Source organism: Diabrotica virgifera, chromosome 5 (assembly GCF_917563875.1).
Source record: "Diabrotica virgifera virgifera chromosome 5, PGI_DIABVI_V3a".
Classification (NCBI taxonomy): domain Eukaryota; kingdom Metazoa; phylum Arthropoda; class Insecta; order Coleoptera; family Chrysomelidae; genus Diabrotica; species Diabrotica virgifera.
In genome coordinates this window covers 215,870,716-215,887,418 of record NC_065447.1, presented here as the reverse complement: position 1 = coordinate 215,887,418, position 16,703 = coordinate 215,870,716, and the positions used below count along the sequence as shown (strand labels likewise).

The 16,703-nt window shown below is 36.6% G+C and overlaps 1 protein-coding gene across 50 annotated transcripts in view; it reads left to right on the top strand.

Annotated features, from left to right (window-relative positions):
- Positions 1-16,703, top strand: part of LOC114334985 (mucin-5AC-like) — a 159,161-nt gene that overhangs the window by 117,807 nt on the left and 24,651 nt on the right. For all 50 annotated transcript variants that reach the window (XM_050650619.1, XM_050650637.1, XM_050650659.1 and 47 more), the window contains 9 exons: positions 405-596; positions 4,852-5,205; positions 7,524-7,795; positions 11,619-11,812; positions 11,944-12,158; positions 12,245-12,564; positions 12,651-13,187; positions 13,321-13,861; positions 13,944-14,120. In XM_050650619.1, the coding sequence (XP_050506576.1) occupies positions 405-596; positions 4,852-5,205; positions 7,524-7,795; positions 11,619-11,812; positions 11,944-12,158; positions 12,245-12,564; positions 12,651-13,187; positions 13,321-13,861; positions 13,944-14,120 (2,802 nt within the window). The remainder of the gene's footprint in view (positions 1-404; positions 597-4,851; positions 5,206-7,523; positions 7,796-11,618; positions 11,813-11,943; positions 12,159-12,244; positions 12,565-12,650; positions 13,188-13,320; positions 13,862-13,943; positions 14,121-16,703) is intronic.

The following is a 16,703-nucleotide window of genomic DNA, read 5'->3' as shown; positions in this document are numbered from 1 at the left end:
ACATCACGGGCCATCATCAGATCTTCGTCCTATAGGTATAAATCCTTCATAGAAGAGTAATTGTCAAACAACATATTAAATGGATAGATACTGGGCTAAGCGTCGGATCTTGCGTGTAAAAACCCTTTACACCCGAGATCCGAGGCTTAGCCCAGTATCTATTCAATTTAATATGTTGTTTGGCAATTACTCTTCTATGAAGGATTTATACCTATAGGATGAAGCTCTGATGATGGCACGTGATGTGTTGAAAGTACCTACTCAGCTAATTTTAATAAAAAATTTTACATACTATCAATTTTTTTTTGAGAGCATACACCTGTTTGCCGGTTTGACCTACTTAGAAGTGTGTACAAGTCATACAGTCTTTTTCAATTTCAATACTAATATTTCTATTTTTGTAGAAGAGTGTATTGAAATAGTATGTCCTGAAGGATTTAAAAGGGTACCAAAGAATAATAAGTACAGAAAAACTAGCAATAGATATACATCACAAATGATAAGGAACAATAACGTTAAAACTTCATACAGCAAGGGTGGTACTAAAGGAGGCACTAAAGGAGGTACTAAAGGAGGATACCAACCTGTCAAACAACGTAAGTCAAACAATTTTTTCAGAAAATACTAACTTATTGTAGTATATTATTCGACGAGCATGTAATGATGGCTATTACTCACGATGATGAAGTTTGCGTAACTCATTAGATTAAGTAATATCTATTACATGTGAGTAGAATACTATACTTTTTCTACGACCTGTTTTTATTAGTAGTCGAACAAAATATTAATAAAAAAATCACTTTACTCAACATTTTGTTTATTACATAGTCTAATTGATATAAATTACATCACACATTTTTTAAGTTATATAAAAATCTTAATACTAAGTACATTATTACTTAGCATTTTCCTTATAAGTATTTATTGTTATATTTGAACAATTTGGTTTGCAGCTTCGGTAATTTCAGGTGTAGTGTCAGTTTCAATTTCAATCACAATTTTCCCTGAGATTTTTTTTAGAATAGGGTTATTTGTTATCGTTATTTGTCGTTGCCAAGCCACGCGACAGCAGACGATAACTGGCAAGGTAATCAAGCTAAGGCAACTTAGGCTAAGGCTCCACGGGCGACAAATTTACGCTAGCAGTAGCCGTAAAACGAACTTAAGGTTCCGCGGAACGGAATAGGAATAGCCGAACTGAACCGACTGCAGGACTTGTGCGTAGTCGGTTCAGTTCGGCTATTCCTAGTCCGTTCCGCCGAACCTTAAGTTCGTTTTACGGCGACTGCTAGCGTAAATTTGTCGCCCGTGGAGTCTTAGCCTTATTACAGAACTTTATCACAGATCTCCATTTATCCAATGGTACTACAGCCCAAACCGGGCCTTGGGCTGCTTCAGCATCATCTCGATTTACAGTTCACCAAATATAGCTGAAAGTGTGAAAATGCGTGACGATAATGATGCGCATTCGTCAAACGATGGACCTCGTACTCGCACTGACGGTCCAGCTGAAGTTTCTGGGGATTCTTTTCTCATGAATGCGGACCACGTGCCTTGCCCACCATAATCTCTGACGTCTATTGTGTTGTGGTAGTATTGGTATCGCTATATTGTTCGAATATTTCTTTATTATATCTAATTCGCCAGTTCTTATTTTCACTTATTGGGCCCAGTATCCTACGCAATATTTTTCTTTCGAACATGTCTAATGCATTGGCAGGTTTCTGTGTTATAACCAATCTATGTTTCACACCCATAACTTACTATCATCATCATCATCATCATCACGTAGCGCTACACCCTGGGAGGGCATTGGCTGACTGTACAACTTTTTTCCAATTTGTTCGGTCTTCCATCAACCTAGGGTCAAATGGTATGTTCATTTTCCAGAGATCTACTTGGATGTTATCTCTCCATCGCATTCTAGGACGTCCAAGTTCTTTTGCCTGTAGGAATCTCCTCCCATACCAGTCTCATACCCATGTTTCACACCCGCAACTTACTATGGGCCTGAATATTATTTTATATACTCGGAGTTTTCTTTTCCTGTGTACGTCTCGTGATTTAAATATGTGGCCCATTGCGAAATAGGCTTTATTTGTCAGCATAAGCCTTCTATTTATTTCCGATTCTTCTTCATTATTTGTAGCTAGGTCCATTCCTAAGTACATGAATCTATTCACGTCTTCTATATCACCTATAAAGTGTATTGAGCGGCATCTAAGGACGTAACCCCAGAAGCAGACGAGCCACTCTGCAGCGCTACTGAGTGGAGCCACAAAGTGGCTTAGACAGGCGATTTTGTAGCTCCAATGATTTTGTAGTGGACGCCACTAGCGGCGATGATCGGCGACAGAGGCTGGCCAGTGTCGCTCGTCTGGAATAGCACGTTTAATTTACATAAGAATTTACGGCTAATCAGCAGAAGCTACTTTGTGGCGCCACAGAGTAGGGCTGCAGAGTGGTTCGTCTGTTTCTGAGGTCTTATTCTTCTTAACTCAGGCGAGACTCGTTAGTCTCTAGCACTTGGTCATAAGATCTTTGTACCAAACCCTGTTCTTCTCCTTAAACTTTAATAAGTCCTGTGGCCTCAACGAAGGCCAACAGTTTTCTTATTGGTAGTTTTAGGATCTCTTCTGGTTCAAACCTCATTTAACCAGTGAAGTCCTGCCTTACATCACCTAGCACACTACAATGGCATAGTATGTATATGTATGGCAGCCTCTTCTTCCATTTCGCACTTTCTGTACCATGGTGCGCTCACCTTACCTAATTTTTATAGGTGATTTCTTAAACGGCCATGTTCAGTCACCATTTCAGTGACCGTTTTGATCTTTTGTTTATTGAGGTTCGTCAAACTGTTCGAGAGTTTTTTTATCAATATTCTTGATTATTTTTTTAGTCTATATTTGCCATTGAGTGGTTCTCCATTTATTTTGATGATTCTTTATCAGCAGCCATTTCTGAACCCCGTTTTTCATAGCATCTTTAGTGATGCCACAGAAAGGTTCTGAGCCTTCAAAATTTTCTCTCGAGCCTTGTTTCGCTAACATATCTGTTCGTTCGTTCCCATACACCCCTTCATGACCCGGCACCATATTAAAGACACTTTATTGTCTTTTGCCAGGTTATTAAGGAGATCTTTGCAGTTTCTCACCAATTTTGATTTGGTGAGAGGGTTCTTCACAGCCAGAATAGACGATTGGCTATCTGTGTAAATGTTGATTCTATTAGCTTTAGGGTCTTCATTAATGATTTCATCAATGCAGGCCACCAAAGCAAAAACTTTAGCCTGGAACACCGTTGTGTGTTGACCTAGGCTGTAAGATTTATTACAGTTGCATGTTTGCCCAAAGACTCCTGATCCAGTACCATTGGCAGTTTTAGATCCATCAGTGAACCATATTAAGTCCCAATTAATGTTTGGGACTTTTTGTTCTCTAGATGGTATAATTGTGTTAATCTTCTCAGTGAAGATTAGTTCTGGTGTCATCATATCTGAGTTCATCATAAAGATGGATTCCTCAAGTATAGTCCCAGTAATGTTTGTGTGGCTATTCAATACATAATTCGGCCTCCAAGTATTGTTTGCTTTGAGTCTCAGGATGGTCATAAATGCTACCGCCGAAATATATAATTCCAGCGGAGGGAGACCTGTGATAGCCTCTAATGAAGCCGTTCCTGTACTATTCAAGGCTCCTGTTATATTTAGAAGAGCTTGTCTTTGTAGGGTGGTGAGAGTGGTCACAAATATTGCAAAGCCGTCTTTCTCCACCAGAGTACTGACCCATAAGTGACTGTCGGTCGTATCACTGATGTGTATAACCAACAGATCACCTTTGGTTTCAATCCCCAGGTTTTACCTACAACTCGTCTGCAGTTCCAGAAGAGTCGCTTAGCCCTATTGGTTATATTGGTAATATGAGTATTCCAATTGAGTTTCGAATCCAGGGTTACCCCTAGATACTTAACCTCATTGGTTCTTTCCAGTACCTCTCCAAATAATTTCAGCTCACTCAGTTCAGTAAGCTTCCTCTTATTTGTAAAGGTTACCAGTTTAGTTTTAGAAGGGTTCACGGAGAGGTTCTCTTTCAGACACCAGTTCTCTATGTAGTGAAGGGCATATCGCATCTGATACGCAACAGTGCTGGGAAATTTTCTCCTAGTTACTATTACAATATCATCTGCGAAACCCTGGACCCAGATTCCTTGGGCGCTTAGCACATCGACAACTATGTTCCATAATGACGGTGACAATACACCGCCTTGAGGGCATCCCTTAGTTGCCCTCAGATTTATGGTATCTTCATACGTATCTGTGGATATTATTCTGCTCTGAAGCATCTGAATAATCCACTTGCATGTTGTGTTGTTGATTTTCTTCCTCGCCAGTGCACTTTGTATAGACTCGATTGAGGTATTATCAAATGCACCTTCTATATCTAAAAATTCAGCAAGGGCGACTTCTATCTGATGCAGACTCCTTTCGAGTTCCGACACTAGATTGTGCAGGGCGGCTTCACCTGATTTCCCTCCCTGATACGCCCATTGCCATTGGTGCAGTGGATTTTCATTTAAATTGTTTTTCTTGATGTGTTCATTCAAGATTTTTTCCATGGTTTTTAACATGAATGAGGTCAGACTTATAGGTAAGGTAAATATAGAGTGGAGATACACTGTTATTACCTTATGTGAGTTATTTACGCTTAAAATAATGGGTGTTATCATCTATTCAGAAATGGTGAATAATGAACATGTTATTAAACGGTCGTAGAAAAAAATATTTATAACGAATAGTCTTGTTTCTACCTGAAATAGTTTTATGTTAATTAAATTTGTTTATCTTTTTAGCACCTAAGAAATGGAATCTGCAAAAACCGACATACCCAACTAAGGGAGGCAATCACGACCTCGAACAATTAGTAGAAGAATGTATAGTGTACATCTGTGTACCAGATTGGCATCCAGGTGGTGGTGGTGGAGAAATTTGTCCTGATGTTCAGTGTTCCAATGGATTAATTTTAGTTTTTGATGAATTTGTTAATGACTGCCAAGAATTCCACTGTGAACTCCCACCCAAACCAGACGCAACATGTAAAGTTACTGGAAAAACTTTCGACACCTTCGACAATGTTGAATATAAATATGACATATGTAATCATGTTTTGGCTAGAGATTTGGAACATGACGAATGGGAAATATCATGTAAGTATTATATTTTTATCAATAGAAATAAAAAAAAATGAGGGTAAATGAAAAAAGAGATCCGAATAATTATACTACCCATCTTCGTCACAATCAAAGAATATTCAAAAAAGGCTATTAGTAGAATTGAATAAATCGATCATTCGTTAGGCAAAACAAGTAACTATCATATCCTACACATTACACACACAAAGAAAATATCTGCAATTACCTATATTAAGATAAAAGAAACTAATAGTTACTTAAATTTAGATGAAACGTCTCCTTTTGACGACATATTATTTCCCCTTCTTCTTCTTAACATGCCCTTCAATTCCCGTTGACTTTGGCGATTAAAATGCAAAACTGTCTCTGTCTCGAGCTATTCTAAATAAAAAAAATACAGGATCCTTTGTAAAAGGTATATTTAAAAGACCCTTATAAGGGTTACATCACAAAACAAAACGTTTTCGGATTAAGAAGTAATCCATCATCAGTGTTAAGCCCTAAAATGATAAGTATATCCTAATTAATAAGAGTAAATGTTGTAAAAGTTGACTAAGGTCATACTTAGAATAACATGCATGCGTGAACCACCAAAAAGTTATGGGTAAAAACCCTTTAAAAGGTATAAGATCTTATATTATACTACATATTATGTTTAAAATAGTTGGATGTTGCACATATTCCTGGATATTACACAGGGAAACACAAGACTCTAACCCACGTGGATGTGATATGAGAGGGATGAACCTCACATATTGAAAACTGAGTATCAACTGAACTGAAAGGTGAAGGAACTTCAGAAGTATGACAGAGACAGATTGTCAATAGGACGTTATGAACTGTTTTGTTACTTCAGCCAATGAATTTAAAATTTATGTTGATGTTAAAAATAAAACATTATCAAATATCCATTTGTTGTTAGAATTAATCGAACTTAAGTTGCTTAACACTGATGATGGATTACTTGTTAATCCGAAAACGTTTTGTTTTGTGATGTAACCCTTATTAGGGTCTTTTAAATACACCTTTTACAAAGGATCCTGTATTTTTTGTGATTTATGGTATACAGCAGCTACAGGAATTTTATTTTCCTCGTGGATTTATATTCTAAATAGTTGCTCTGCTTTCTTTATTCCTTTCCACTCTGTTATTCTTCAACCAAGAGGCCTGTTTTGTACCAATTCCTCTGCGTCCTTCGATTTTACCCATCATAATAAATTGAAAAATATTATATCGTTCTCCCCTTACCACGTGTCCAAAATAGGCCATCTTTCTACATTTGATGTTATCAAGCAGTTCTCGAGTTATTATAAGCAGCATTTGCTCTCTAAAGGACTGCTAGATTTGTCAGCATAACGGTCCATGGTATTTTTAGTGTACGCCTGGCGTACTATTTCTCCTTAACATTGGCAATTACATTGACGAGTTATTTACGATTTTCAGAGTTTCATTCTTGTCCAATCGCAAATAGTCTTGAGCTATGACATCCGCTTCTTTTCAATTCTTCTGATGCCCTTGATTTTACCTTTCATGATAATCCGAAGGACTCTCTACCGGTCTTCTTTAGGAACATGCCCTAGGCATGATTTTTTTTATTTTAACAGTTTTCAATAATTATTCACAGAACATTTGCTTTATTTAACACAGCTTCATCTATCTGTATTGCTGTCGAGGGTATTCAACAGCCTTCAGAGTCCAGAAGCAAAAAATAAACACTGTTTTGTTTCTCTTAAAATTTGCTACCTATATATCTAAAACATACAATCTAAGAGTTCATGTTGTATAGATTTTGAAGTACCTTTAAACTCTTTAGCATGTTTTAAGTGAGTAGACAGTGTGGACTCTATATTATATATTGTTAGTGTAATCAATTATATCTTTTCGTCCAGATGTTTCAAATCACGTACATCTTCTATGACTTATTGCCCAGATATCGTCTCTACCAAATAATAAACAATAAAACCTAGATTCTTAAACTTTCCGGCCAAACTCAAAGAACTAAACTTTAGATTTATTAAGTCACACACCCTCATTATCAGTTCTTAAGATTTCAACATAACTTGATCAGTACTAGAACAGTACTTGAATTTTTCATTCAGATTTTGCACAGTACCAATTTATGAATGCCTCCTAAAAAATTTCTTAATATTCTTTAATTATTATGTTTGCTCGCTAATTAAAATATGTCATTAAATAAAACATTTTAAAGCAGGATCTGTTCACAATGCTTACCTTTTTTCGGATACAGATCGCAAAAGAAAGTCATACTACAATTTAAAGGTTTCAATAAAAAAATAATTTCTCCTATATTTAACAAATCCCCTTTATTTCAGTGAGAAAGGCCTGCACAACCACATGCTCTAGAGACCTAATTATTCAACATGATTGGCAACAATTCGTCATCCATCCTGACTTCTCTATCGAATACGACGGATACACCTACACCTTGGATCAAGCTATCAAACTAGCTGAAAGACAGGATGACTTCTCAATACAACAAGTTGGTAACACCGTCTTATTCACTTCAACCAAATATGGTTTCTGGATTGTTTGGAATCACGATGCTGACGTCAAGATTGGAGTCGATCAAGAACTTATCGAAAAGGTAAGGAAAATTAATAGTTAGTATAACAATAATAGCACTACAAAACCATTATGTTACAGCCCCTTTAACATAAGGAAAAAAGATACATATTTATTTCTAAATACTGCTCTGTATATATTTCTTTCTGGTAAAATATATTTCTTTATTCAATAAGCTTTTGTATTAAATATATATCTGTGCAATGTAAAGCAAATAATAATTGACTCGCCCCTTTCATGCTAGAATATAAAAAATAGACCTTCTTTTATTTACCTAATACCTAAAGTGCTAATGTATAAGTAATCTACGTTAAAATTGCTTTAATGGCTATGAAGAAACAATTCGATCCCTACACTTGTATTTTTTATCGTTCTATTTTTACTAAAAAATATTTTATTGCATCGAATTTTAAAACTAGAAAGCAATCATCTAAATCGCTACTTCACTCCCATGCCTAAGATTCCTATAAATTGTTGGTTCTTAGATTCCTATAAATTGTTGGTAAAATAGGTCGATTTAAGCTAACTTAAATTAGTACAAAAGTTGATAATAACCGAAATACAGGGTGTCAAAGTTAAACTTTTATTTTATTTATTCTTGAATATTTCCTAACAGGCATGCGATAATAACACAAAATTTACCATGTGGGGGTTTTTCAAAAAATCTAAATTCGCTACCAAAAATGATGTATTACTCAGAGGGCTCCACAGACTCCTTTCAGCGCTCATTTATTAGGTTCAATTTTTTTATTACCCACTGTATATACTTTTTGAATCAAAACTTTTATTCTATTAACTAAACATTAATCTCGCTAAACTAAATCGTTTTCGAGATAAACGCATTTTAAATCTGCGATGCAACATAATTTTTAGCATAATATCAATGTAGTTACACCCGAAAAATAACACCAGAAAAATTTCCAAAAATGTGTCACAAATTTCTTCAAATCGAATTTGCGATGCAATGACATAAATTTGACAACTGGCACAATAATTGTTATGGTTTTAAGTTATTTTTCGGGTATAACACTACAATGATATTATGCTAAAAATTATCTTGCATCGCAGATTTAAAATGCGTTTATCTCGAAAATAAAGCAGTAAAGCAGTTAAAAGGAATGCAAGAAGAGACAAAAGAAGGTGGGCTGAAGAACTGGCAAAACAAGCAGAAACAGCTGCACAACACAACAGGACTAGAGAGCTGTACCAAATTACCAGACGATTAACAAAAAATGGGCCCAACTGTTCGAACATTGTAAGATCCAAGACAGGTGAATTACTTACTACAACGGATGATCAAGTAGAGAGATGGAAAGAGCACTTTCAGGAGATGCTAGGCACGCCCAGGGATAACGCGGATGAAATTGTCGAAAACCCGCAGAATGTAGACTTGCATATATCTTGCGAGTCCCCTTCCAAAATGGAGATAATAACAGCTATCAAATCTCTGAGAAATAACAGGTCCCCGGGAATCGATAACATTGCTGCCGAACTACTTAAAACTGACCCGCATCCAACCGCTGAACTTTTGCTCCCCATAATCCGAGAGGTGTGGGAAACAAACCGCATTCCAGCGGGCTGGGAAAAAAGGTAATATTATTAAGCTTCCAAAAAAGGGCAACCTCACACTGTGCAAAAATTGGAGAGGAATAACCTTGCTTACCGTCATAAATAAAATTTTTACGATCATCATACATAAAAGATTAACAAACAAGGTTGAATTTCGAGCGAATCAAGCAGGTTTTAGACCAGAATCTTCCTGCATAGATCACATTAATACAGTGAGGGTAATAATGGAACAATCGGTTGAATGGAACACACCTCTATACATGGTCTTTGTCGATTTCGAACGTGCCTTTGACAGCCTGTCTCATGCTGCTATATGGAAAATTTTAGAGCTAAGAAACATTCCTCATAAAATAATTTCCATTATAAAGTCACTGTACACTGAGGCGACGTGCAGCGTGACACACAATGGGGTCAACAGTGACGAATTTGACGTACTTACTGGAGTCAGACAGGGATGTGTGCTTTCTCCGTTTCTGTTTAACATAGCTCTGGACTATGTTCTCTCCAAACTAGACTTCGACACAAAAGGGATACAATGGACGTTAACCACACGCCTAAGTGATCTGGAATACGCCGACGATATCTGCCTGTTAGGACAAAGGTTCCAGGATGTGGCCGACCAATTGGAAACACTATCCACTGAGGCCAATAAAATAGGTTTAAAAATCAATATCGGTAAAACCAAGTCGATGAGAATAAATGCAAGGAGCAACACGCTATTTAATATCGACAACAAGCAGATTGAAAATGTGGAGAACTTCACGTACCTTGGAAGTGTCATAACAGAAAGCGGAGGTACAGAAGACGATATTCGTATGAGGATACGAAAAGCTCAACAAGCTTTCAGCATGCTTAACCCTGTTTGGAGGTCTGGAGAATATACTACAAGGACAAAGATCCGAATATTCCAGTCAAATGTTATGTCTGTTCTACTCTATGGATGTGAAACCTGGAAAGTGACAAAATACCTTACAGACAAATTGCAGGTCTTTGTTAACAAATGTCTACGAAGAATTGTTCGTATTTTCTGGCCAAACACCATCAGAAACGAAGATCTGCTACACCTGACCCAACAAAAGAGGGTAGAAAATGAAATAAAATACAGAAAGTGGGGGTGGATAGGTCACACACTCCGAAAAGACAGTTCCAGTATTGCAAAAAATGCCCTAGAGTGGAATCCCCAAGGAAAGAGAAAAAGAGGTCGCCCAGCACAAACTTGGAGAAGATCCATCATGGACGAGATAAGAAGTCAAGGAAAGTCTTGGAATGAGGTGAAGGCCCTAGCGCAAAATAGAACCCGATGGCGCGTTTTCACTGAAGCTCTATGCTCCACTTAGGAGTTCAAGAACATTATATATATATATATATATATATATATATATATATATATATATCTCGAAAACAGTTGAGTTTAGCGAGATGAATATAGTATACCTTTTTTAAGTAAAAATATTAAGACAATAAAAGTTTTGATTCAAAAAGTCTATAGAGTGGGCAATAAAAAAACTGAACCTATTAAATGAGCGCAGAAAGGAGTATGTGGCGCCCTCTGGGTAAGACAACATTTTTGGTAGCGAATTTAGATTTCTTGCCCCAAAAAACCCCCGCATGCTAAATTTTGTGTCATTATCCCATGCCTGTTAGAAAATATTCAAGAATAAATAAAATAAAAGTTTAACTTTGACACCCTGTATTTCGGTTACTATCAACTTTTGAACTATGTACTTTGTTATGAAATAAGAAATTTATGACTATGAATATGCAATCAATCACAAACAAGTTTGGCTAATTGGCTCTGCCAAAGCCATTTTTCAAAAAAACAAAACTTTTGAACTAAGGTAAGTTAGCTTAAATCGACCTATTTTAACACCAGGAATCTGAGGTTAAGCTATGGCCCATTCTCTACCAAACACCCTGTGTAATCTCTATCTAGTTCTCGTAGTACAATTCATCATGAGCTACGTAAAATTATAGATCTCGGCTCGCTACATATTAAACGTATGTACTAAATATAGCAAACTGGTCTACTGGAAACGTGGAGGTCCCAATTGACAATTTGCAGGCTTTCTGGTTTTTTTCTGGAACTAAATAATCGGTTTTTGTTTATTAATTGTGAGACCCCACTTGGTGTACTCATCTTCCAGTTTTCTAAATATATAGTCTACATAACTCTCGTCTTCAGCTGAAATGGCTTGATCATCTTCGAAGTGTATCGAAGCTATTGAAGATATTAGGATTTTTTAACAGATTGTTGTAATTATATTGTGATGTTTTAGGTTGACGGTTTGTGTGGTTACTTCGATGGCGAGAAAGAAGGAGACAAGAGGAAGCCTGATGGTGGCTTGGCTAAGACTACTGAAGAATTTGGAGATAGTTGGGCCTTATCACACGACCAACCTCAAATTTGTGAAGCTAAATCTTGCCCAGATGAAAAACAAGACATTGCATGGAAGATATGTAGCAAAGTCAGGTATGTGGAATTTAAACATTGATATTTTTGGTTTTTTAAAATAAAAGGTTTTTAAATTCATTATTATATTTATGGCTACAAATATATTAAATTATGAAAATTTTCAAATATTATGAACCGTGATTTTTTAGGGAGCAATCTCTTGACCAATGTTCCCGTGTTGTGGATGTTGAATCATTCTTATCAAAATGTTTGGAAACAACATGTACTTGCCTAGAACACGCAGCCGAAAACTCTACAGCAGAAGAATCATGCAAATGTGAAGCTTTACAGAACTTTGTTGTCGAATGTCTTTCTACAGACCCAACTATTGATATATCTGATTGGAGAGTGGAACAAAATTGCCGTAAGTAAAGCAGTTGCTGTTTCTATCCATATATTTCAATTTAAACACAATATAGAGTTTTGCAATAACCAAATTTTTAATTTTAGCAACTGAATGTGAAGCTCCATTGATCTTCCAAGATTGTTACCAAAGAAGATGCGAACCAAGCTGTAACACCTTCTCTGACCCAAGCATATGTCCTAAGGTCAGTGATATGTGCTTCCCAGGTTGCTACTGTCCTCCTGGTTACGTCAAAGAAGGAGACAAATGTATTCCTCCATCTAGCTGTAAGAATTGTGAATGTGACCTTCTACCCCATGTATCTTACGTCACTTACGATGATAACGAATTCACTATCAATGGAAATTGTGTCTATGTCATGTCAAGAGATCAAGTTCCACTTGTCGGACAGGAACATCAATTCCAGGTACAAATTTATTGCATTAAAATAAACATGAACTTGTTCAAAATGTCATTTTGAATGTTAATTTAATCATTTAATCATTGTTTTAGGTTCTTGTTACCAACCACCCATGTCCAAGTGCTAAAGGAGGTAGCCATAAGATGTGTATAGGAAAAATCACCATCCTGTACCAAGGCCACAAACTACATGTTCTCAAGGACGAAAATAGACCAAGATTGAAACTTATCATGGACGGAGAAGTAATCGATGATTATTCTGAAGTTAGACACGTCGTAAAAGTTCATAGAGATTCAAGTGGCGATATGAATATTCTTCTGCCTACAATCCAAGTTGAGGTATTAGTAACTTACCCAACACTCGCATCCAGTGTGAAGGCACCATCTTACATCTTCGAAGGAAAGCTTGAAGGTATTTGCGGTAACTGCAATGGAAAACCAAAGGATGACTTCACAAAACCAGATAAAAATACACCTAAAGATGATTTAGACTTTGAACTGAGCTGGTTGTACGAAGGTCTTCCTCAAAACAAAGAAGAATGTGGCGCTGAAAAAGAAGAAACATGCGTACCAGATCCCACGCAACCTGACCCATGTGAGCAATTATTGGATATCAACAAATTTGGAAAGGTAATTGTAATAAAGTTAATAACTAAGTTAAAAATAAATATAAGATTTATATACGATACTAAGAACATGTAAATCAAACCAACATTTTGATATAAAAAAAGACGTTTTATAAGTTATGAATTTTATTTTTTAGTGTGCCAACCTTTTGGATCCAACTTCATACTTGGATTGGTGTCAAAGAGATACTTGCAAGGGAGATCCAGCTGAATCTTGCACTGCCCTTGAGGCATACGCCAAGGACTGCGCCAAGTATGGCTTCTGCGTCAACTGGAGAAACGATCTTTGCCCAGCTCCAGTCTGTGATCCTGGTTTGTTCTACTCACCATGCGGACCAGCTCATCCTGAAACATGCGAGACTATCATAGAGGGCACCAAAGGAGGTATAAAGGGAGGAAAGAGGAATATTCCTACTGAGGGATGCTTCTGTCCTAAAGGAAAGGTTCTATTAAACGAGACTTGTGTTACACCAAGAGAATGCATAACTTGTGACAACGAAGGACATCATCCTGGAGATGAATGGAAGAAGGACAAATGCACAAAATGTAAGTGCCAAGGTACCAACTTGGAATGTGAGAAACAAGAATGTGTTGATCCATCGACTATTTGTGAACATGGATATACTGCCGTCAGAGTACCAACCGCTGAAGACGAATGCTGTGACAAATATACTTGCAGTAAGTACTGAAGTTTTTCAGATTTTTGCATATATAACTACATATAAAACTACATAAAAAACTATTTATTTTTTATTTTTAGTTCCTGGACCTACTTTCTCACCAACTTGCGAACCGCCACAAAACTTGGTGTGTGGTAAGGATCAAGTTACCAGACTGACTACCAAAGCAGATGGATGCCAATCTTACATTTGTGAGTGCAAAGCTCTAGAAGAATGTGAAGAAATTGATCTTACTTCAACAGAACCTCTTGAACCAGGTCAGTATATAAATTTCAGTTTAAAGTTCTCTGTCCCTGATTTCTCTATCAACTCTCTCTGTCCAACTAGGCCTTCCTGGTCTGAGCCTACCTCTTGATTGCCATTCGAGAATCTGTCTTGGTATTCTATTCTCCGGTATTCAGCTTACGTGCCAATTTGAAAACTATCCGAGTTTAAACGCTAAATACAATAAAGTGTACTACAACACATCATGTATCTACTTAGCATACAAACTAAGTTAACGGTTGGACAAGGTATCCAATAAAAATGTTTAAAAGTTTTTTATTCTTCTTCTTTTGGTGAAGTGCGCTCGCCAGTTTCTTGTGTCTCTGAACCGTGAGAAACGTTTGCGACCTGGTCCTCTCTGACTTTTCGCTTTTTAACGATGTTTAGAAGCTCTCTTTGGGTATTAGTTCTTAAGGCCTATTCAATTGTAATATGATCGACCTATTGAATTTTAAGCAATCTTCTGAGACACATTTAGAACGCTTCAATACGGTTTAGCGATCTTACTTTAAGTGACCAGGACTCGCTACCGTACATTATTATTGTCCATAATATGTAGTATTTTAGGACCCTAATACGGAGATCCAACGGAGTTTCAAGTTGATAAATGTAGTTATTGAATTTGATAAAAGTATTTTTAGCTATTGCTATTCGTATCTTCACTTCTTCGTCGCAGTCCCATTTACTGTTCGGTAATTCCAAGATAATATTTAAATTTCTTAACTCTGTCTATAAATTGGTTGTTTATTTTCAACTGTTCTTACATAAGGGATTGTCTGCCGATTATCATTAATTTTATGTTTGTGATATTAATGGTAGGGGAGCAAAGTACGCTAAATTTGCAGTCACTCGAGCGTTATGGAGGCATATTTGGTTCTGATTATTAGGTCCTAAAACCAAAAAAATTAAGTAAAATTTTCCATTTTAGTGGGGAATTTCCATTTTTTAATTTAATTTTCCATGTCCAATAATCGTTTTTTCCGATCATAGCGCCATCTATCCATAATTCGAAAAAATGTCTCGAATAAAAGTTGCTTATTTTACGTAAAGAATTCAAATCAGCAATAAAAATTTGGGGGGCCGATTTAATATTTTAAAGTGACCCCCACCTCACCTCCGTGGGGGTCATGTTTAGTACTGTTCAATAGATTTTTCAAAAACATTTTGAAAGTGTATTTTGCAGTTTTTCAATCTGATGTTCATTTTACGAAATATCGCGGGGTTTGTATTTAAAATTTTAAATTTATCCCCCACCCCTCTCAGTGGGGGTCATGTTTAGTACCATTCGATAGATTTTTGAAAAATATTGAAGACTTATTTTTTAGTTTTTCGATCTGACTTTCATTTCGCTAAATATTCGCTTTTTTTTGAAACTTTTTGACTCATCCATTTACTTACGCCCCGCTCAAATCGTCAAATTTTTGAAATAGACACTCTTTTGCACGTACTTAACCTACATTATTTTAATCTGACAATTTCGAGTATTTTTAACGCTAGATTTTTTTTCGGGCCTCGCTTAACGATCTTCTCTGTGTTAAGAGTAAATATATGGTAGAGGTACATCTGCAGGGTACCGGGTTTCTCCCCATATGATATAATCTGACGCTCCCGAGTAACTGCAAAAATCCTCGCTTGGGCTCCCCTACCATAATGTTAAAACCATACTCCTCTTTCACTGTATTAATATTATTTTCTATCTCTTGTAACTCTTCTATGTTGTCTGCTATCGTAAATTATTTATGAGAATTCCAATTATTTTGATATCTCTTAGGCTCTCAGGCCCTTAATTATTTCTACTTGTTGTGTGTGTAGAATATTGGAGAACCACAATTCTGCCTTTTGCTTTCAGTCCAGCTGTTGGATCTTTTCCATCAAGACCAATCTCCCTTAACTCCTGTATTAACACATCATACATATATTGGATTATCAAAAGTTCTTGGTAAACGATAAAGCAAATAAAAACATCCCTCCCCTGGTCATAAAATATTTGGTCATCTTCTTCTTCTTCATGTGCCGTGATCGATTATCAAGCATTGGCTATAGTTGTTTTGTTGACGGCAGCTGGGAAGAGGGATGCAGAGGATCTGTTAAACCATTCTCTCGGGTTTTTAAGCCATGACGTTCTTTTTCGACCTGGCCTTCTTATTCCGTCTAACTTGCCTTGTATTATTAAACGTAGTATATTATATCTCTCTGGGTGTCGCATAACATGGCCAAAATATTCAAGTTTTCGAGTTCTGACGATTTTCGTGACTTTTCCCATCCGATGCAAAACAACTTCGTTACGAACTCTATCCACCCAACTTATTCGTAGGATTCCCCGATATTGCCGATATACCCAGATTTCAAACGCTTTCAGTTTCTTGAGAAGTGTATTCGTTAAAGTCCAACCTTACGAGACCGTATAAACGAGTAGAGAACCCATAACATCTCACCAATTTAATTTTCAGATTCAAAGTATGTAATGTTGTTTCCACATAAGTTTCTTTATCTTAAAGAATGCAGCTCTGGCCTTCTCTACATATACGTATTTTAATTTCTTTGCTCAAGTCCCAGTTCCCATTTAGATTACAACC